The sequence below is a fragment of the Triturus cristatus genome, chromosome 6 (assembly GCF_964204655.1).
Source record: "Triturus cristatus chromosome 6, aTriCri1.1, whole genome shotgun sequence".
Classification (NCBI taxonomy): Eukaryota; Metazoa; Chordata; class Amphibia; order Caudata; family Salamandridae; genus Triturus; species Triturus cristatus.
Window position 1 is genome coordinate 1,523,857,291 of NC_140589.1, and position 19,087 is coordinate 1,523,876,377.

At 42.9% G+C, this 19,087-nt stretch overlaps 1 protein-coding gene across 1 annotated transcript in view; it reads left to right on the forward strand.

Annotated features, from left to right (window-relative positions):
- LOC146821626 (nucleoporin NUP35-like) overlaps positions 1–19,087 on the forward strand; it is a 108,135-nt gene that overhangs the window by 10,909 nt on the left and 78,139 nt on the right. Inside the window, exon 2 of the mRNA XM_085612662.1 lies at positions 13,169–13,327. Within this exon, the coding sequence (XP_085468788.1) occupies positions 13,169–13,327 (159 nt within the window). The remainder of the gene's footprint in view (positions 1–13,168; positions 13,328–19,087) is intronic.

Here is a 19,087-nt window from a genome sequence, read left to right on the forward strand (position 1 = left end):
TCAGCTTTTGCTTCCAAGCCTATAAAGGAGAGAATGTTAGTTTGATACAAACTTCTAGAAGTCTTGAGCTCACACTTATCTTGTAGTTTTGTCCTAAGTTGTGCAAAAGATCTAGTTAATATTCTCATTGTTTTTCTTCCCCTCTTTGGAACTGAAATGACCAAACCCTGTATCTCTCATCCCTCTTGCTTCTGCCCTTCTTCTGCGCAGGGGCATTCTGTTTTTCCTTTGCTCTAATTGATGTTAGTCCCCGCACATTATTCCTCAACAAGCCTATTAAAAATGTTTCACAACCTTGCTAAATTTGTGCCCAGTTGATGATCTAGTCTACTGGGAAGGCTAGAGCATGGAAAAACTGATAGTTGTACAGAGCTCATGCTGCAACAGCTATTGCTAAGGTCAGAGACCAGACCTATTATTATACCAGTCTTACTGGCCCAAACCTCTGACCGTAGTAGTGATAATGTGACTAGGTTTATTAATATAGAAGATGTAACAAGGCTATTGTAGCTAGTGCACTCTGACACCAAGAAAATAATGCAGCACAAATTACCAATAAAACATCCACATACATATAAATTGCCGAAATACAACAATTTTGTCTCAAACATCGGCTGGTCTATTTCTAAAAACTCACATTCTGCTGTTAAACACTCAACTTAAAGATTTTAGTTTCAGGCAAAGCAACTCCGTTCTAGTAAAGCGTGCAATTTTCTAAAAAGCATTTTGTCCTGCAATGCCGACTCTTATTTTTACTATTAATATGTATAAATTCTGCCTTACAGTCCCCATCATCTTCAGAGGGGTTAACCATACTGCTTTTTGACTAGTCCACAAGAAAAATAGAATAAGCCTTACACTAGATTTTCACATGGAGTCTGCCATCTATTAGCCTCATAAGAAATGAGAAGATAAATTAACCTAGCCAGGACTCCAGACGACGAGCGTTTGAAAACATGAAGGTATCTGCAGTAGGTACTTTTTAACCATGAGCAATTTAAATAGCTTGTCAATCATGTCGTAGAATTGTACGTTTTTTTGCAATGTCCTATGCATGGTTAACTGGTCCTGCTGTGTGGTTGGAATGGGGGAACAAGGCATGGGAACAGAGCAGAAGAAAAATGAGAATTGAGTGAATTAGAAATGGAAAGTAGGAAGCTGTGTAAGGAAAGAGAACAGATGAAGGTAGTGGTGGGAGGATGAAGAAACCATATAAGAGATCAAGAATGGTCACAGAATGAGAGGAATGGATAATGGAAGGAAGATTACAGTTAAAGAGAAGAATAATGGAGGGTTTAAGAGACATTTGAGAAAAGGGAAGGAATGACTGCAGGCAAGAAGATGAATGAAGAAAAGGTTTAAATAGTTTTGAGCGTCTGCAAGAGGAAGGAAGATGGTGTGGAATGGCAGTAGGAAAGATGCAATTGGTGAAACATTAGTGAGCTAAAATGAAGGAAGGCGTGAGAGGTGAGGTGAGGCATATAAACTGAGTGACAGAGTGTGGAATTCCTGTAGACTGACAGCCAGGTCTTCTCATTTGTTTTTTTTCTTGGGACAAGAAGGCCCAACCACCTGCAGCACAAACCCTTTGGCTGCCAGTTTACATTTAGCACATTATGGGGAAGGGAATTGTGAGCAGTTGATAATATTTGGTGTTAATACTGTTTGAACTTCTGTATATGGTTCATTAATGGAAAGCCTTTATTATTAGGGTGAGCACTTTAAATAAATGTTCTAAGCTCGTACTGCACTGCTGACAGTAATTCTAGTAAAAAAATGTGTACAGACGTTTGCAAAGTTTAACAATGAGGCTACATACAGTGCTCTCTGATTAGATGCAAATATGTGCAGAAGCTTGAAAGCAGGATTGCTTTTTTTTTTTTTTTTGTTTTTTTACCTCAAAATAAAATGTTAACAAAAAAATGCAGCTAGGGGGGGGGAAACATTTAGCTAAACTACTGTGAAATTTTTAGGTACCTTTTCTTTGAAGCATAATTTAGTAAAATGCGTTGATCCATACTAGTATTTCCAAAACGTATTCACAATAGAAAATGAGTGTAACCGCTTTCAACAAGATGATGAGAACAGTTAAGCTAGCCGATAGATAGAATTTTAGTAAAAATAAAAGGTCTTGGTTAACACCATGCCTAATTCTTTAATTAACAAACGTGCACCCATGGTATTTTTCTGCAATAGTGCAGATTTATGTATTTCACGAATTCATAAGAATTGACAGAAATAGACCAGGAAATCGTACTCCTAGACTTTGTGAGCTGTGTCTTGGCATGAGCAAATGTACATGTGTAGATTTGCTCAATGGAAAACCTGTTTAGCGTTTTCAAGTTCACTTGCCCTGCAGCCACTTTCTTTTTTTTTTTTTTCCAACACTGCAAGAAGTTTTACTTATACCCTTGTTGTGAGTACAATTCTAACCTTTTCTCAGTATAGAAAAAGATTAGAAAAGAGCTGATGAAAACCCTTCTCACATGCAAGTTATTAGGTTTGCACAGATTCAAAAGGGCATTCCAACCCTGGAACTATAGCTGACCTCTACCTTAAGTCCCAGTATGTAGATTTGCGAAGGTGCAAAATCAGGAATTTGCTAGTGTTCAAGCCCTGCTATAGAATTAGCTCTGGCATAATCAGCGAAGCTATTATCAGAGCTCTTATATAATGCGATTGCTGCCATAATGTGTCGCTGCGCCAAATGGCACCAAAGGTACAAGTAGTTTAATTTTCTTTTTCTACAGGACAAGTAGATTTATGAAGCAATTTTTATTAAATTCCACACCCCTGACGAAGTTCACAGTGGAGGGAATAGAAGCACGAAGGAGCAGATATAAAAAAGATGAAAAAAGTACAGAAGAAGGGAAAAGATGATAGTGTAGACACTGAGGAAGTGAAGAAATAAATGAGATGCCATGGCAGTGTAGATGGTAAGTTTGGAACAGGAGAGTCTTTATTTCAATCGCAGATTTTCCAATTGAACAAATTGTAGAACCTTGGTCTAATAAAATATTGCTGCCTCTGCTTGGCCTAGTTCGGGAACACTTGACCGGTATGTTGAACATTAGTCCTAATTACTACTTTAGATGGAATGTGGTGAAGAGGATGAAGTGTTAGCACGTAACTTAGTGATTAGCATGCATTATTCTTTGTTTTCTCAAGTGGGATGCTGCTTTATGCAAATTAAAAGGACCGAAAACAGCAGTGTTTAAATATTGAGTATCCTTTTGGTGGCCTAGTGTAGACAGACAAAGTACCATGCTTTTGAAATTACCTGAAAAGCATCTGATCTACATCGCAGACCTATGCACACGTGTGCCATCACATGTAAGGGATGTTCATCATGTACTGGAGTTTGACACTGCTGTTACTCCAACAAGAGCAGCTATTCCAAGAATGCCTACATAATGTCAGGGTCAACATTATGATGTGAATAGATGCAATAATGGCAAGGGTGCATAATTACAGGAAGACTGGCTTCAAGATTTTCTATGAATGCCCATCAGATGCCAGTGGTGGCCACTATTATGTCGGTAAAAGCCATGAATCCTTCTTCAATTTTTTTTTTTAGGTCTCGCGTGTAGCGTCGCATCGCTCTACGAGAACTCTTGTGTGGAAGGAGATTTCAGAAGGGAGCTTTAAGCCCCGCCCCTCATTTCCATTGGCTTGCGTCACCGTTTATGCTAAACAGTGGCCTGCCATTGGAAATGAGGTGTTGCCGTTGCCTCCCTTTAGCCTTTTGGTCCGGCTCATCCGGACTCAATTGCCTACTTCACGGCTGTTGTGAAGCAGTTTATCTCAAAGAGGCATGTTGTATAAACAAGCCCTGAGATCCAGTCCCGATGGGCCGTCTCAAAAGGAGACAGGGCGCCGCGTGTTTATTTTTGCATGGCGCTTTGACTTTAAAATGAAAGCGCGATGCAAAAATAAACAGCGGGAATGGCGAGCGCTTGGTTTTCTTGTTACTCCTTCTGATGGGGCAGCCTGCTCAGTAAGTTGCCAGTACTACATAACTTCCAGGTGACGTTTGGAGTACTGCGACGAAAGACTCCGCTCCATCTTCCGTAAAATAAAATCAGCAGCCTCAAACTGAGTACTAACATCTGTAGGTTCCAACGCATAAAAACGGTATGAAGCGCTACATTAAAGCCAGGTTATCAGTATACCTCCGTCCTTTGTCGCCCAGCACTAAGTAGTTGATGTGTCTAATTAATGGAGGTCCCGAGTGTGTTAGACCGGTGCTGAGAGTTCTCTTTCACCAAGATGCCACCGTCTGCTCACGCACCAGAGCACTCCTGGGAGAAGCAGGGCGTCTGGCCACCTGGCCCCTGGCAGGGCCTCCCTCTGCCAGCCTGGGCTGTCAACGGCTGAACTTGGGACCCCAGACGTCCTTCCCCAGCCTAACGTCTGCGCACTTGCATTTTGCTCCCCCCCCTCCCCAATATCACTGTACTTTACACACCTGGAGGGGCGCCGTGCGAACACCGGTACTTGTCAAGGGTGGCGCCTGGTACCACACAGGCCACCTTCCGAGAGGACTTTCCTCCTCAACGCACAACTTTTTTCCTACCGTTTCTGCCCTCCTATTAAAAGAACAACAAGCATTGAAAATGCAATAGGTCTCGCCTTTGATTAAGTTAAAGCCATTTGCTTTGCCTATGGTATTGTATAGCAAAGCAAATGGCTTTAACTTAATCAAAGGCGACACCTATTGCATTTTCAATGTTGGTTTATTTTGAAATCTGGGAGCCTTCCAGTGACCACACTTAGATTTGCTCAGACCCGATAATCTCCAAAGCCCAAAATTATGGTCAATTGCCTCTGCCCAGCCTGGCTCGGCTCCACTCTGCTTAGGTCATAAGACTTGGGGGGGCTGACTTCTCTCCCACTGGCCCCTTAGATTGTTTCTGTGGCTCCAAGCGCCACGAAACCGGAAACAATTAGACCAATCAGCACAAAGTCAATCACATTTAAAAAAAAAAAAGGGGGGGGGGGGGGAACGAGAGCCAGGACTCCTGTGGTCGGCCTCCCCACACAGTCAATAAGCAGCCATCCCTCGTGGCTGCCAGCACTCCAGTTTCTTCTGGTTTGCATTTAACTGATAACTCACTCATTAGAGGCATGAGCTGGCCCCACTTCATACCGCTTTTTCCCCACCAACACAACAAAACTTCTTCAGAAGAAAAACCTAAATTTTTCCAGCACTGCCGTATTTCGCCTGTTTTGCCGCCCACTTGATGAATGAGTGTCCAATAATCCAGACTCTATGTTGAGACATTGACAACCCTGCCTCCGAACCTGAAAAGAATTCATATCCCCACTTTTAACTGTCATATTCTAACTTCCTAATGTAACGCAAACAACAATGCGATGACCAGTGCCCCAATTTTTTAACATCGCTAACAGAAAGCCCCCATCTAGCGGCTTCTGATGCAGCCCCAATGCGGAATGAGTGTGTACCAAAATTGACTGGATTCTTCCCAGTTTTCTTTAACGACCTTCGCATTATTGATAGCACTTGTGAGGCCTTAAGTGGAGAACCATCCAGGTGCCGAAAAACCAACGTTGAAGTTGCACCTCCAACCTGTAAAAAATGTAACCATTCTTGTGAAGGGCATAAAGGACCACCTATAGCTTGTAAAATTACTTTTGAACCTTTGCCTGTTTGGTCAGTTTTGGAATGTTCAAGAAAAATTTCCTCATTTTAAATGCACCCAGGATATGTTTTGTGTCTTTGTCATCATTAATAGCAGTTCCTAGCAATTCAGAAATCCTAAAGGCACCGAAAAACCGCCAAATCATGCACAATTTGAACAAATGCAAGTTAAAAACGGAAAAACAAATCTCATGAAGATTCATTATCTTCTACAAAAGTTTAAGAGATATTGGCTCCCTTTTGTATAGCCCTCTCTTATTTGTCTTTGCCCATCCCTGCAGTATTCTCCTAACCATTTCCCCTGCCGATGGCTCGTATCCCCAGAAGAACTTTCCATAGAATGAAATTCCTGCTAGCTTACCAGCTATTATAGTAGCAGAGACGTTCTTGTTGACATTAAGCATAATGACCTTTACTATATCCTCTCTACGCTGCTGTAACCCCACGCTATGATAAATTCTATACATTGCACCTGAGTCTAAGAATTCCAGCCATGCTCTTCTGTACGCCATTTTGGTACTTTTTGCTAAAGAGTTTTCGACGAGCTGATGAACATTCATATCGCCAAATCCCATATCTCGCTGTGTATCGGAGTCTTCCGTATCTCGGCTCCGGGCGCCAAACCACTGAATCTCTCCCACTGAAAAGGAGATAGGGCATCTGCGATGTTGTTTTCCAATCCTGCAATATGTCTAACTTTAAAAGGTAATGTTAAACTTTAAACAGTCTAGCGTGAAAATTTGCAGTAACTTCAACATCTGTTTGTCTCTGGCTTTCTGACCGTTGATTAAATCAACTACCGTCTTATTATCTACGTTAAATAGTATTGTTCTGTTAGCCAATTTGGGCCCCCCTACTGCCAGAGTCACGATCAATGGAAACCATTCCAAAAATGGCTATACTTTTCTTTTCGGCGACCCAACTGGCTGGCCATCTTTCAGCGCACCACTTCGCTTCCTAAAAAAGGCCAAAACCATGTGCTCCAGAAGCATCTGAGAAAATTTGTATCTGCCAAATGAAGTCTTCGTCCATTGACCAGAGTGTCAAACCGTTAAAACTTGTCAAAAATGTGGACCATACCTTAAAATCTGCTCGCATGTGTACTGATACTCTGATTCTATGATGCGGTAACTTGATGCCTGATATAGAAAAACCCAATCGCCTGCAAAACGTTCTGCCTGCTCAAATGACTTTACAGGCGAAGTTAAGATGACCTATCAAACATTGGGCTTCCAATAATGTCAGTTTTGCAACTCTACGTGCATGTTCCAAAAGCCTGGTTATTTCAAGTATTTTCTTATCGGGGAGCCTGGCCTGCATCTTATTGGTATCAAACTCCATGCCAAGATACGTGAGATAACAACTAGGGCCCTCTGTTTTGTCCTCTGCTAAAGGCACGCCCATATACTGTGCAAACATTTCGAAATCCTGTACGGCCTTTTTACATTGGTGGGAACCAGCCTTACCCATGAACAGAAAATCATCAAGGTAATGCGTCACTCCTGTATGTCCAGTACGAAAAGAAAAACACCACTGTAGAAAAGAGCTGAAAGCTTTAAACAGGTACACAAAGAACTGTCACAGTGGAAACAAATTTGGAAATGTAAAAAAAACATACATCTGTCAGCAATACAAACAAATTTTACGACAACACCTGTTACTTGCATGTATGCTCATCATTTAATTGATTATCCAAGTTTTCAGTCAAACAGAGGATCAGTAATTCAAATCAAAGCCAAAAACATCACAGTATCAACATTTTCAAATGTATATAGGTGTAAGGTACGTGATAGGTGCAGGATTTGGGATTAGTGCAGGGCGTAGTGAGGGAGGGAGGTTGTGAAAGATTTAGGAACATCCACAATTCATTGAAGAACCTAACCTGCCAGTTAAATGGCCACAAAGACTTAAATTAAATAACACAGACTAAGACAGCAGTTGTACATTCACTGACAATCTCCTGTGTTGATTGAAGATGGGAAAAAGTCGACGTTTCGACCCCTGTTAGAGCCAGCACAGCAAGCTTTAAACAGTCTACAAGATATAGTGCAGCCCATGGGAAGGGTCTTGTATACAAAAAAAATTCCTTCAAAGAAGATTCCTAGCAAAGAAAAATCAGAGGGGTGCACTGGCAATAACCTGAAAGCAGACTTAATATCACATTTTGCCAATTCAGATTTCTCCCCTGAATTCCTTCTCATTATTAAAGCTGAATCTATAGAGGCAAATTGCACCATGGAATCTTCCCTTGCAATAAAATCATTGACTGAAAAACCTTGGGGCCATGAAAGGTGCTGAATCCATTCTAAATTCCCCTTCAGTTTTCTTAGGGACTACTCCTAAAGGTGAGACAATGAGATTATCAAAAGGCCAAAAATCAAAAGAACCCGCCATCCTGCCTTCTTTCACTTCTGTCAGTAGTTTAGCTCCAACGACCTGTGGGAATGCATTCGCAGATTTTTAATTCTGCGCAAATCTGCGACATCTAGGCACTTGGTATCCCAACTTAAATCCTTCTTTGAAACCCCATTCTAATAATGCTGCATCTTGTGTATTTGGGTAGAAATGCACCCATTTACATAAATTGTCCACTTTGATTAGAGTAGAAGCCCTGCATCTTGTGTATTCTGGTAGAAATGCACCCATTTACATAAATTGTCCACTTTGATTAGAGTAGAAGCCCTTGTTACCAGGCTGGAACGCAAAACCTCTTCCTCTGTTCGGAAAACTACTGCCCCAATTTGAGTGCTCGCCAAAACACTGCATAACTGCGTGTTTTCCACCGCACCTTGAGCATTCGTGTTTATATTTGCACGGGTTTTTTGCACAGTACCCCTTATTGAAATTCCAACAGGCACCGGAGACAATTGTCTGTGGTCTGTTCCATGTACCCACCCATGTTCTGAAAAGGCCGATAAGGAACCGCTAGACCACTAGCCGTGTGCCTGAATGGTGGAGGCCGTTGAGGGTACATCCATTGGGCCCAAAGCTCATTCTCGAACCGGGCCCTGAACTCCTCATCGTAGTGTAACCGGGCATAGCCCCCAAATTCTGTTGCTGCCTTCTGAATTGTCTAAATACTTAAAATAATTAAACTGACCTATCCGGGAATTTTTCGCAGTATACACTAGCGAAAATGAGTAAAAGACAGAAGTCCATGTGTCTATATTTCTTGGTACCCTTGGTATCCTTGCCAATTCCCATGCCTCTTCTTTCGAGCCTTCTTTCGCTTGTTTTTCTCTATGTAGTAATTTGAATACATCAATAAATTCCCCTTTCCATATTTTATCTTCCGTATTTTTGTTTAAATGTGTACCTAAAGGCATAGAAAAACTCATACGGTAAGCGGTTAAAATGTAATGTACTCTTTTATTTAGACTCTGTTTTGTTCATGGTGTCTGAACTTACCGAGGCTGTTATCTTGTCAACTGCTGTGCCAACCTCTTTGTTTGATTGACTGACCTTGTTTGGAATTACTAACTCATTAAGATTTCCCTCCGTGCCCACGCTTTCATCTACCCATAAACGTTTATGCACAGTATGTGTATGTACCTCACCTGATTTATTATGTATATTGTCTTCGTTCCGAAGTCTGTTCTTCGACCCTCTGCGCTGATGTCTCGAAATGAGTCCGTACTGGTTGTCCTTGGTCACTTGGTTCTGTGAAAAATAAATTCTCGAAGTCTTTAGAATAACCCCCCCTTGCTGCAACAGTGTTGTCCACCTTCTGAAATATCCCTACATTCAAAAATGTCCCTTTCTTCCAATGACTCATTACCATCAAATAAGCGCTGAGAACCTACCACCCCATCATTCCTTACGCTACCACCCCTTTTGCTAATACTAGGTTGTTCTCCCATCCCCAATACCCCATCCATATTATTTCCAATTAATAGCTTTTTTGAAAACTGAAGCTCTTTTCGTCCAACGGTGTGGGGAATTTAGCCGAAAAATCCCCCTCATCGCCATGTTTCATGGTGCATGACGCTTGAAGCCTGAAAGGAATATCTGCACTGCCCTTTCTCATGCCTGGCAGTGTCTCGTCCACGTTGTGCTGCAAGCCGCTTGAACCTGTAGCTGTTAGAGACCTACTCTATTTTAAATTAAAAAGTCTCTTGCTATCATTTATTTCTTTGGCTATCCACACCCATTGTCCATCTGTCTCAGGACCCGCAGGACTAAAAACCTGTGCAGCTTCGCTCTTCCTGTTAGCTTCACCTAAAATGGGGTCATCTTTGACCGCATCTGTAGTCTTGTTAAAGTTGTACAATATTTTATCTGAATTATGAGGAAAACTAGGTAAAAAATTCTACTTTCTTTGAAGTATTATCCGACATTACCATAGTGTTAGCACTCTCAATGGCTATGACAGGTGATAAATCTGTCAGGTAAATATTTCTCTGACAAAATTACATTTTTTAATAACTGTTTCCCAAAAATACAGACCTCTATATTCTCTTTCAATATTTTTGTATTTGGATTAACATCAGACGGTAACAATGCCTATCCACTAGATGGCGAAAGTACGTTGTTTTTTGAAGTACCCGAGCCCGTTCTCTTCAGAACGACTCGTATTTTAGGTCTCGGTCTCGAGACCTATTGTCGCCGAGATGCCTCTCAAGGGAGACAGACCGGGGCACGCGCAGCGATTGGGGTCGGGGTCTGTGGACGCGCTTCTTGCACGCACACACACTGTCACACACACGCGCGCACACACACCTCGCTACCGCCGCCCCCCCCTGTTACAGACCAGTGTTTCTGTTGTAGTTCCCTGCAGCCTGTGGCGCGGAGCCACCGAGCGAAGCCATCCAGCCCAGCCACATCAGAGAGGCCCTCCAGCGCTACAGCCACAGGGCTGGTTGCTTTAAGAAGTCTAGAGAAGCGCCAACCTCCTTAGCCGACATCTTGCCAGTTGAGTCCGATCAGGTCTTCCTCTCCCCTATACTAAAGTAAAACCAAAAATTGTGAGGGTTGAGAACGAGGCTTGAAGCGCAAAGGGCTACGCATGCGTATAGACGGGAAGTCACAGCGTCTCGTTCCTGCGACTGAGCAGAAAATATTATGGCGGCTGTGCTGTGCGAGCGGTGGTGCCAGACAGGAGACGGAAATACTGTCTGAAGAAACCGGAGAGCACGGAGGACCAGAAAATGGGGTGCACAAAGAATAACTGCCAGGGCTCAAAGCTTTACCGAGAATCCCGGCATTGTTCGTATAAAAAACACCATTTCTGGGTAGCCTTGATACCACCTCAGCGTAACTATTTGTTTCACACTTGCAGATTCCTGCGTTCTCATTTAATTTGTTATTTTTTCTCTTCCTTTCCTGCTTGTGTGTTTAACCCTCTCTTGCTCAGGAGCAGTGTCTTTAGGAAAAACAAGCATTTGCAATGCAATAGGTCTCGCAGTTACACGAGTTAAAGCTATTGGCATTGTAAATGACAATGCCAATAGGCATTGTTATTTGCAATGTCAATAGCTCAAACTCGCGTAAATGCGAGACCTAATGCATTGCAAATGCTTGTTGTATTTCCTTCTCTTGGGAAGGGACGACACTGCGCGTGTGCGCGCTCTTCCCCTCCCACTTACTGAAGTATCGGCGAAGAGCGGGGGAGCGGCTGCGTAATGGAAGGTGACGCTTCTCTCAGCGAGTGGCTGCCGTCTATGGACGGCGTTGGTGAGCCCTCGCTGGATATGCAAGCAGAAACAGCAGCTGACACTCCTCTTGCTGCCTGGCGCCCCCTCCGCTCCATATCGACCCAAGCCTGTGAGAGCACACCAGGTACAATTAAATCCTGCCTGCCCGCCTCGCATAACACGCGCAGTGCCTCCCTGACAGCAGCAGCGGTATCCATGCATTAAAGGGGGGAAAATATGTTTTAAACAAAGGCAAACGACGCGCAGCCAAAATTCGTTCCCTACCTCACCGTTGACTGACCAAGTGCGCAACATGGAGCGTTCGGATCTAAGGCTCGCGCTGATAAGCGCCAGCCAATCAAAATTGCCTACCTGTCTTCGGGTCATACTATGTGCCTGAAGCTGCCCGGAGGTGCACATCCTGCGAGTGCCACCCCCAGGAGCCCCCATTTTAGGATGCTTACTGAGCATTTCCTCTGCTTGTTTTCATTAGGCGTGATGGGGTAAGTGCTTCCAAAAAAGAACCCCAAGCCCATGTTACTTTGCTATTAAGTGTGCTCACATGATGAATGAAATTAATGAAATACAGTATTTGATAAAGCGCACAGCTACTCAAGCTAGTGTCCTGGTGGTGTTCGTGTTTATCACAAATTGGGAGCATGCAGATGTGATTCAACACACATGCTGCTTGGTTTTTAACAAAAAATGAATAATTTTGATAAGTCGTAAGCTATTTGTGTTTTTTTTTTTATTTTATTTTTTCCTCTGTTACAGGTTGATTTACTTTAAAAACAGTAAGGTATAATACGGTTCATTTAGTGTATGAATGTTGCTTCAAATATTCTTTTCCTACACATATGGCACCAGGTCATAAGTGTAGTTTAGGTCTCTTTATAATGGGTCCTGAAGAATCGCCGCCTGATCCTTGCCAAAATTTGAGGCGAGAAACCTGATGTTTTAAATCACTAAATACACAATGCCAATTAGGTCAATTATTTCGTAAATTAGCACATCATTCTTTTAATTGAGCTTGTGAGCTCAATCATTAAATGGTTCTGACACTGAGAAATCGCACTTTACACCACCGTACACATATCCCAAAAAGCCACACACCCTCGCTTCAACATACAGCTATTAAAAGACCTCTGGTCAAGAGCCCCCTATTGAGTGCCCGTCTGGCACTGCAGCGACGGCCTGACTAGGGGAGAGCCCAATGATGAAGCATGCCGCTGTCTTGTGTGTGTGAGGGCCCATGCGCCTGTTGGAGCACATTCCTTTCCCTGGAACTGTGGTACTGTCTCTTATATTTTTAGGCTCTTATATAGCCCCATTTTTAAATGGGGCCCTGAATTCACCTATCCGTCCAATGAAGCTGAAATTGCGCCTGTGTGATTTGAGCGAGATGTTATAGTAAAACATTTGATGTTTCCCTGAAGGTGTAGAACTGTGCAGTGCAGGCCATGTAAGTGGTAGGTAGAAATCGTGGAAATTCTCAGGATGTCCATGCATGTTGATTTAGATCTCTGCAGAAGTATCTTGGAAGTGTAGTTACATGAATCTCTGTACATGCTTTATACAACCAATCTATTCACTTTCTCTGTGCTCCTTTACCTTATTTTAATTTGCTATCATGTTTTTTTTTAAAATGTCTCGACATGGGAATTGTGGCTTGTGGTGTATTAAAATGTTTCGTGATTTAATTCATGATTTTTCTGATCATGTATATTATCTTGGTCATCTGTTACAATTAGAAATACAATTATTCTTTCACATCAATTACATTCCCTAGTATTTTTACAATCCTTATAATGCCTTCGTTTTCTAATGTTTTATACAACTTATCTTCCCTTCTCTTTGTTTCTAATGTTTACAGGAGCAGAACCAATGACGCTTGGTTCCCCTACCTCACCAAAACCTGGGGTTAGTGCCCAATTCCTGCCAGGATTTTTAATGGGAGATTTACCGACTCCAGTAACTCCACAGCCTCGCCCTTCTCTAGGGATGATGGAAATGAGAGCTCCTTTAATTTCAGGTATGTACTATATGTTGCACACAATTGCAATTCTACATTGCAAATACAGTAAATGGTCATCGAGAATTAAATGAATTATGTGAGGAAGACAGATCGGCAATGACTATCACATTAAATGAAATTGAGCCACACGTCTTTGACAGATGACTTGGTACTTTACAGAAAAGCATTTCTGTTTGGTGAAGGGAGTGGGCGAGGCGTCGGATGGATTTAGAGCAAGAGATGCCTTCTAACACCAGAGCACACTTACTGCTGGTGTAAAACTACCACTGTTCAGAGCAGGGCAGTGTACTGCAATTTCCTATTTTAATAGTAATGTGAAATTAGAAAGGCTAACTCTCCCTAATCACGAATAGGAAAGCATTGGTAAAAATCCTTGTGCGGAGGTTCACAGTTCGAGAGTGCGGTAGTATACTGAAAGTGAATTTACTGCTTACTTGTGGAAAATGTAAGGAACCTTGTGGGTGCACTGCCCACGTCCTCTGAAGAGAAAATCAACATGGCATCCATGCTAGAAGCACAAAGTCCAAAAAAGAATCTGAAGGGCTGGATGAATGAGGGCGTTGTGGGCGGTATACTGCGAGGGCTTTGGGAGTCTCTACTGATAAGTGTTGTGTCCTGCTGGACACAGTCTAGTGTTTCTGCCAGCCACTCCCCCGAGGGCTGGCCCACACACACCCCCTCACCCATCCAACACGGGTGTCACCAGTCAGGTGACCCCGCAAATAAAAGAGCCGGAGAGCACGTGCTCTGGGCTAGTCATCCGTACCACCTATCCATGTGTCCGTGTGGTCGTTCATCCATTATGTGGGCCTAGGGCCCAGAACATAACACTGGCGACGAGCGGGTTTTACCCACGTGTGCAGCCGCCGCTTGTGAAGGTGGCGTGAAAGGCATGTGCTGCCTGTGTCTCAGGCGCCCCCTGCAGCTGGCGCAGATCAGCTGAAGTCCAGCGGGGCGTGCAAAGAGCCCTGGTGTGTAAGTGCGGTGATCGGGAGCCCAACCCGCACCTGCGGTCGCCGTCAATGCATAGCGGCACCTAAACCAAAAGATTGCTGAGACTCCGGCGTGGCGAGAGAGGAGCCGGTGGCGAGCCCTGCCAACAACTTGCTGAGCCCCCAGCAGAGGCACGAGCCGAGCGGAGCCCACCCACATCGGCCGCGATGATCCAGCGGACGCAAGGTGAGCCTCCTGAGAAGCGAGGGAGAAGGGAGTAGCTGCCCGCCCCAGCAAGGAATAGACATTGTGCCCGCAAGGGGCCAGCCGTCTGCGGTGCCTGCTCAAGCCCCCAGCCGTCTGCGGTGCCTGCTCAAGCCCCCAGCCGTCTGCGGTGCCTGCTCAAGCCCCCAGTGCAGCGCATGAATGAGAGAGGCTGCTGTGGGCAGGGAGAGAAAGGAGGAGACAGCGGCCGGCAGAAAACTTAGACGGCATCCCTCAACGGAGTGCACCGACAGAGTATGGAGGGCCGTGTGAGCGACCGCAATGCTGGAAGGGCGTGGCCGGTCCGTGGTGTGATGAAGACCCTGCTCATGAGTAGCAAAGAAAGGCCCCAACTTTAAAAATAAAAAAACGAAATTTATTAAACTTACCGCGCTGTGTACAATGGCCGTGGAGCCACAGCGACTGCTGGTGCGATGCACTGGAGATCTAAATTGACTGTTTTCCTGATGGATTCATCGGTTACTATTTTTTCCATTTAATTCTTTGCCAGATTCACGTAGGTTAATTTGTACATTTTTCAAAGCATGTGGGAAATGATTTTTGTTGCTGTTGGGGTGGTTGTTGAAGACGCAGCCTTAAGTACCATAAAAGGAGCACTTGTCGGAAAACGTACATTTCAGTTTTCTATTGCCCTCGTTGCACACTCCTTTCTTAAAGGACAAAACCGCATAAAATGTGGCAGTCTACTTGGTGTGAAGTCCAGAGCACATGATTGTTAGATCAATACAATATAATGGCATGTACAGAAGGTATGTTGGCAAAAAAAATTTTTTTCACAAACAGAGTGAGAGAATAAACAACGCGGTTGCGTTCTCCCAAATCAACTTTTTATCACAAAAAGCAACCACTGTTAAACTGGCAGAATAACCAGATTCAGGGAAGTGTTGGAATGTTATTCAACTATCTACTTCTCAGGTGGAATATCAAAGATATTGAAGTAAAAGCCTCACTCACATAATAGTGACATGCTTCATCATAGGCAGTTACTCCACACCCAGAGAAGATGGTACTCTCTGGGCGGACTCAACCAACACGGTTGAGGGTATAATTGAACAGAATCAAGTTCAAAAGAACCCCAATAATAAGTTTTTAGCGATACCATGAGTGCCTAGGAATAAAGGATTCGGAAAAAGGGTACACTCATAGGTATTTTTAATCTGATCTGGTTCCCTGCTTAACCAGTTGTTCATTTATCTAAGTACTCCCATTATATCTTTGGTTGAGTCCGCCCAGAGAGTACCATCTTCTCTGGGTGTGGAGTAACTGCCTATGATGAAGCATGTCACTATTATGTGAGTGAGGCTTTTACTTCAATATCTTTGATATTCCACCTGAGAAGTAGATAGTTGAATAACATTCCAACACTTCCCTGAATCTGGTTATTCTGCCAGTTTAACAGTGGTTGCTTTTTGTGATAAAAAAATGTTGGCAAAAATAGCTGCAAGGCAATACACACATTTGTTGTTTCTCAGATCCTACTCTTCACAGCTGTTATGCTTTAGAGTACCCAGGCTCAGTGCATAATTTGATCTGGTGGCTTCCGGTGCTCAGCTTAATCCTCACTTGATCATCAACACCGGTTCTTGAGCACCAGTTAAGGACACATTCATCTTTGGTGAACAAAGGGAGATTAAATGATTCACTCAGAATGACAGGATGTTTAGCCGAGACTTGATCCTGGTTCCCCAGCTTGGAGGTCGGCAGCTCTGGCCATTAAGCCACAACCCTCCTTACTTTTCGGGTTTGTTGGTTCTGTTAGTTCGCGCTAACTGGAGACAGGAGGCTGGTTGTAGCTGTCAACTGGTGAGAGCCCGAGCACTTCTTCTTTTTTTTTTTTTTTTTTTTTTTTTTAAATATACAAAATAACCACTGCCCAGGCTGTATAACTTGTTCGTACACCGGAGAATGCTGACTGCAGCCCCTGGCTTGCAGGGTTAATGTTTTGAGATTCGGTAAACATAAACTCATAACTGAGTGCAAGGTTGTTCAGTGAATTTTAAGTCTATCTTGGGGTGCGACTATGACGGGCCAGACATTTTTATCTAAATCCGGGTGTACAAAACTTTCCAGAAGTTGAACTCACTGTTTTGACACCCTTTTCCACAGACCGCCTACCCTGTTGCAGGTGTTGTGGACCAATCCAAGTGAAGTCTGAGACATTCTTTCAGTGCTTGATATGCTACATCCCTTGAGTTACACTACAGGGTGGAAATGTTCTATATTTGCACTTTGATCTCTCACCAGTTATTACCAGAATGTATCGTGTTCTTGATGGGTAATGTTATTTTGGGCAATTCTGATATCTATCTGAATTTGAGAAGGTTGAGATTTCTCTTGAGTTTTTTTTATTATTTTATTTTAAACCTGTCCTTTAGTCATATCGTTCCAGTCTCGATTGCGACAAGCATTGTGAATGGCGAAACAGAAGCCACTGTCTAAGTAGCATTAAAAAGGGAATGTGAAGTAATTTCAATTTAGTATGTGGCTGTCTGTTCTTGAAAGATCCTTCTATGGATATCCCCAGGCTTTACATGTCTGCATTTGAGTTTCCTCCTTTTTAATACTTTTGAAACTATTGCGAGTGAACCTGAAGTGGTTCGGATGCTGCTGTAGAAGAGTTCCATGCTATGAACTCTTACCTAATTTCAGAGGCTGACTCCTTAAGGCACTAGACCTTCCATAAGGAGAGGACAGAATGGGTGTCCCAAGCCATGGAGACCTAACAAATTAGACCCAAGTTTGAAGGTAATTTGCTATACCTTAATTCAAGGCATGTCTGGAACACCTTTCCCTTTTGAATGCCAGAGCATAGATGCATATTTGCTATTTTTCTGTAGATTAGATTTTCCGCAGAAGATTCAGATGGCTTTTCTCTATCTTGTCACATCCTTATGACACATGATATCTGGCCACTGTACCTGAGTAATGTATTATGGGTGTTATTTGCTCATGCCTGGTACTCCTAGTTCCTGATCACATCTGAGCAGCGACTTCCACAAAAGCCCTTGTTCTCTTCTACAACACTCTGTAACCTGACATGTAACACAAGCAATACAGTAATTGAATGTGTCTGAATATTGTTTACAATTGCAGCAGTAGGATGTATTTTTTTATTTTTTTTATTTTACAGAGTTTTATATAGCGCGAACTTGACCCAAATCGGGTATCGGAGCACTTTACATAGCACCAGTTGCATTACATGAGGACACATTCATTTTTGTTAGGCACTGACTGGGAGATTAAGTGATTTGCCCAGAATCACATGATGATCAGCATCCTTGCCGAGACTCAAACCCAGTTCCCCAGATTCGAGGTCAACCGCCCTAGCCGTAACTTTATTTAATTGATGCATGTAGGTGTTCACCATGTTGGGCACATGGGTCTGCACCATCTATTGAAGACAAGTATAAAGGAATCCTCTTTGCTGGATCATACTTTTCCTGGCACCATAAAAGACTACTTCCCCCCTATGAATTTCAGGAAAAAAGCACTCCATAGCCAGATGAATACTTATATATATATATATATATATATATATATATATATATATATATATATATATATATATATATATATATATATAATACATACACTTAAAAAACCATAGGTTTCACACATGTTATAGTTAGCTGTACATTTCACTCGTAAAAAACCAATGAAATTCCACGTTATAGTTAGATCAGGTAACTATAACTTGCGCGCCCACAATAAACTGCTGATGACGTCACATATTACATCTCTCATGACATGGTCAGTGACATCACTCATCACATCAATGATGACATCTGAAATGACACATTGTGGATTGCGGTCGCGCAAGTTATAGTTACCTGATCTAACTATAACGTGGAATTTCATTGGTTTTTTACGAGTGAAATGTACAGCTAACTATAACATGTGTGAAAACTATGGTTTTTTTAGGTGAATTTGCAAGGTTTTTTAAATGCTAATTCCTAACTATAACGTGTGTGAAACCTATGGTTTTTTCAGTGAATTTGTACGGTTTTTTAAATGCTAAGTTATGTGTTTATTTGTAAAAAAAATTTCTGATTTTTCACCGTGCGCACACCCTGCACACACGGTGCGCTTCGCGCACCGTGCGCGCACTGTGGGCACTCGGTGCTATCTACTGGATATATATATATATATATATATATATATATAATTACCTACTGGCGGTCGCCAGTAGGTAGTTATAGTTAGGACCACGTTTCCATAGGAAATCCGCAACATTCTATTTTGAATAACTTTGGCGCCGGTCGACGAATCCTTGCAAATTTTTCAAAATAGGTGGGGCGCTACGCTCCGCTCCTACCCTGAAAGTCTCGGGGGGGATTCGTCAAGCGGGGGCTGAGATAAAAGGGGGGGGTCCCAAAACGCGTTTTTCCCATGCATTTTTCCATAGGACCTTTAGACACAGCTACAGCCCGAACGGCTGTACAGAATTACTAGAAATTTGGCAGAGAGGTAGTCCTCAGGTCAAGGAAGTGCCTTTTGTAGGTTTGGTGTAAATCTGTTCAGTAGATTCTGAGAAAATAG